This window comes from Misgurnus anguillicaudatus, chromosome 2, assembly GCF_027580225.2.
Source record: "Misgurnus anguillicaudatus chromosome 2, ASM2758022v2, whole genome shotgun sequence".
Taxonomy (NCBI): Eukaryota; Metazoa; Chordata; class Actinopteri; order Cypriniformes; family Cobitidae; genus Misgurnus; species Misgurnus anguillicaudatus.
The window spans coordinates 7,676,589-7,680,397 of NC_073338.2; the positions used below are offsets into that span (position 1 = coordinate 7,676,589).

General features: G+C 47.5%; 1 protein-coding gene across 1 annotated transcript; it reads right to left on the reverse strand.

Annotated features, from left to right (window-relative positions):
* Window positions 1–1,892: 1,892 nt before the first annotated feature.
* On the reverse strand, window positions 1,893–3,448 carry LOC129443304 (uncharacterized). The gene is made up of 2 exons (XM_073857975.1): window positions 3,343–3,448; window positions 1,893–3,246 (listed from the first exon to the last, which is right to left on the reverse strand). Exons 1-2 carry the CDS (start codon window positions 3,446–3,448, stop codon window positions 2,189–2,191), a joined length of 1,164 nt encoding a protein of 387 aa, XP_073714076.1. The 3' UTR covers window positions 1,893–2,188.
* Between the last annotated feature and the right edge of the window lie 361 nt (window positions 3,449–3,809).

A 3,809-nucleotide genomic window follows, 5' to 3' on the forward strand; every position in this document is an offset into this window, starting at 1 on the left:
GATCCGCGGAGGCTTGCGTTGCGGATCAAAGCACGAGTATAAACAAAGCTTTATACTATAAGTCTGGAGATCCTTCTACTGTTCCTTTCTACTTCTGCGTTCCTTTCTACTGTTTCAACTGAATTGTATTATTATTTATAGTGTTTGGATGCTTTCAATGGTTTGTTCGAATTCTGCATTAGCAAAACATGAAAAATGAATAATATTATCTTGCATGAAAAGTGAAACTTAAATTTACTTGTTTCTATATATATTCTATATATATATATAGCCTACATGTATGAACTGATGAGATGACAGACATAAAGTAAGTTTCATGAGTTCACACTTACATATAATTTATAGAGTAATTTAGAATGCGTGTTTGGCGTGCTGTCCGGGGGAGGGGTTCGAGCTCGGACTTGGCCTGAACCCTGAGTACCCCCCTTTGTAAGTGTTTTTTTAGAACTAGAAGTGTGGAGAAGGGGTGGTGGTGGGATGCTACAACGTGTCAATGGATCGAGGTAAGACTGCTGAGTCTATATGTACCCTCTCATGGTTAATTGCTGAGTGTTTCCACCTGAGTATAATTGCTGAGTGTTTCCACCTGTGTATAATTGCTGAGTGATTCCACCTGTGTATAATGGCTGAGTGCTTCCACCTGTGATTAATTATCTGAATGTGCTCCTCCCGAACTTTGTTAATAAAACATCATTTCACGAGTTCACACTTACATATAATTTATAGAGTAATTTAGAATGCGTGTTTGGCGTGCTGTCCGGGGGGGGGGCTTCGAGCTCGGACTTGGCCCGAACCCAGAGTACCCCCCAAAATGCTAGAGAGCATCGGACAGCCGCCTGGCTAAATACCCCCCAAGGAGTGCAGAGCTTGGCGGGCTGGCTTTCGAGGTGAGGCCTGGTTCCTTGACCAGGAGGTCCCCTGAGAGCGGTCTGGGGACTATCGTACTGGGAGATCGCCTGAAAGAAAAAAATAGGAAAGGTGAAACGTGGGAGAGACAATGACAATGAACATACTTCGTGGCTGCTCCACTCCTTCACAACTGCGTGGAAACTTTCCACTCCTTCACAACTGCGTGGAAACTTTCCACTCCTTCACAACTGCGTGGAAACTTTCCACTCCTTCACAACTGCGTGGAAACTTTCCACTCCTTCACAACTGCGTGGAAACTTTCCACTCCTTCACAACTGCGTGGAAACTTTCCACTCTTTCACAACTGCGTGGAAACTTTCCACTCTTTCACAACTGCGTGGAAACTTTCCACTCCTTCACAACTGCGTGGAAACTTTCCACTCTTTCACAACTGCGTGGAAACTTTCCACTCTTTCACAACTGCGTGGAAACTTTCCACTCTTTCACAACTGCGTGGAAACTTTCCACTCTTTCACAACTGCGTGGAAACTTTCCACTCTTTCACAACTGCGTGGAAACTTTCCACTCTTTCACAACTGCGTGGAAACTTTCCACTCTTTCACAGCTGCGTGGAAACTTTCCACTCTATCACAGCTGCGTGGAAACTTTCCACTCTCTCATAGCTGCGTGGAAACTTTCCACTCTCTCACAGCTGCGTGGAAACTTTCCACTCTCTCACAGCTGCGTGGAAACTTTCCACTCTCTCACAACTGCGTGGAAACTTTCCACTCTCTCACAGCTGCGTGGAAACTTTCCACTCTCTCACAGCTGCGTGGAAACTTTCCACTCTCTCACAACTGCGTGGAAACTTTCCACTCTTTCACAACTGCGTGGAAACTTTCCGCTCTTACACCGCTGCGTGGAAACTTTCCGCTCTTTCACAACTGCGTGGAAACTTTCCGCTCTTTCACAACTGCGTGGAAACTTTCCGCTCTTTCACAACTGCGTGGAAACTTTCCGCTCTTTCACAACTGCGTGGAAACTGTCCGCTCTTTCACAACTGCGTGGAGACGCTGCCCACTTTTTCACACTGCGCGGAGACTCTCCACCCCCTCACGACTGCGCAGAGACTCTCCGCTACTTCACAACTGCGTGGAGACTCCACTCTTTCATGCTGCATGGAGACTCTCCACTTATAGCATGCTCACTGAGTGTAAACTTTCCCCTTCCTGGGGTGCTGAAAAACAGAAAAGAAAAATTTGTGTTTGCCCAGGAGATTTCTCGCTGTGTCATCTGGGAGACCAATGCTCGCTAACCCTGCTGAGTGGCCCAGAGGGTTTTAGTCGATGAGGCTTTGGTGGGCTTTTTTGATATGAAAACGGTTGGTCCTGATGTAGCTTTGGCAAGCATCTGAGGACCATCTCCCGAGAGCTTGGATCTGATGTTGGGAAAGGCCTTTTTGGGCTGCTGTAGTTGCGGCCCCTATGCGGAATGAGTGGCTTGAAAAGCGCTCTGTTGGGAAACCTGACTGCTGGAGGACAGATTTGAGGTGTTTCTGGAACCAAAAGCGCGTCACGGGTTTATTTGATTCGTCTATGAACAGGGGTTCTGCAGGAGATTTGGCTTGGGAGCTTCTCCATTGAAGATATGCCCGAACTGACTGGTATGGATGGATTGGCGACGGAAGGTTAAAAATATAGATAAAATTGCCTTTTTTGGTTTGGTCAGTTTTACTTTGTTTAATCAAAAAGGAGATTGTTTCTCCATCTAGTACTGATAAGTCTGAGATAGTGGGGTTGTTTCTTGGGTTAAATTTAGAAGTAATAGCAAGTTCTGAGCATCTAAGAAAGCCGAAAAAGGCTAGGATGAACATGGCGTTGAGTGTTCGCGCGGTATTGAGAGGTTGGTAGCCTGTGCGGAGGGTACGAATGCATTTGTTGAGGATGTCTAGTGTTATCGGTTGTCTGGTGTCGGGTCGGGTGGGCTGGGATCTTTGAATACCTTTAAGCAGGAGGGAGGTTTGAGAATTATTTATCTCCTGCGAGGGAGCGCCGTAAATTAGTTTATGGAAAAACTGAATGCCGCTCAGGTAACCTTTAATGGATCCAACTTGGAGGCATTTGTTGAGGATGTCTAGTGTTATCGGTTGTCTGGTGTCGGGTCGGGTGGGCTGGGATCTTTGAATACCTTTAAGCAGGAGGGAGGTTTGAGAATTATTTATCTCCTGCGAGGGAGCGCCGTAAATTAGTTTATGGAAAAACTCGCTGGAGCCCTGTTGCTGTGACTCGATTGGCGAAGTGAGCCGTGTTCTGAATGGGCAGACAACGGAGGTGGCTGGACAGGTAAATCTTGGGCCCTGTGGGCTTTCCTCTGTCTGTGGGTCATCTTGGGAGTCACCTGTAGAGAGACATACAGATCATACAACTCAGCTTTATTCATTTTTCTAGAAGCCTGTATATCCGAGTTACCCAGCGCTTGTCTCAGGCCGGCTACGGTCCACTTCCCGATGGGTGGGATAGTCGGGGTGGCCTAGTGGAATGAGGAAGCCTTGGAAGAAAATGGAGGTCTTGTCGGAGGCGGCGAAGGCTGGCCTCGGCATCTTGGAGAATGCTGGGATGATCGGGCCGGTGTGCGGCCACGAGAAGAAGCCTTGGGTTCAGGTGTGACGTTCGACGTAGCAGGAATGGTAGTGGGACTGGCGACATGCGAAAATGCATCCCTGGGGATGTTTACGTCTTTGTCTGATGAAGAGCTAGATTGAGACATGGTAGCTGATCCAAAGAGTCTACCAGGCATGAAAATCCCTCACCTTTCGGCGAAATTCGACGTTTTGAAGCCAAAAAAGGTGACCCACGTGAATCCTGTAGAATCAGTGAGAAAACATTTTGAGGGGGAGAGGGGTATGCGCGCGTTGTTTATAGACGCGCCCTTCGCCGTCATCCAACATGTATCCCAGGCAT

Excerpts from the sequence above, each read along its gene's own strand:
- LOC129443304 (XM_073857975.1), bottom strand. The coding sequence starts at position 3,448 with ATGCCGAGGCCAGCCTTCGCCGCCTCCGACAAGACCTCCATTTTCTTC. Across the intron at positions 3,247-3,342 it reads CACCCATCGGGAAGTGGACC|GTGACTCCCAAGATGACCCA; the intron begins GTAGCCGGCCTG and ends GTCTCTCTACAG.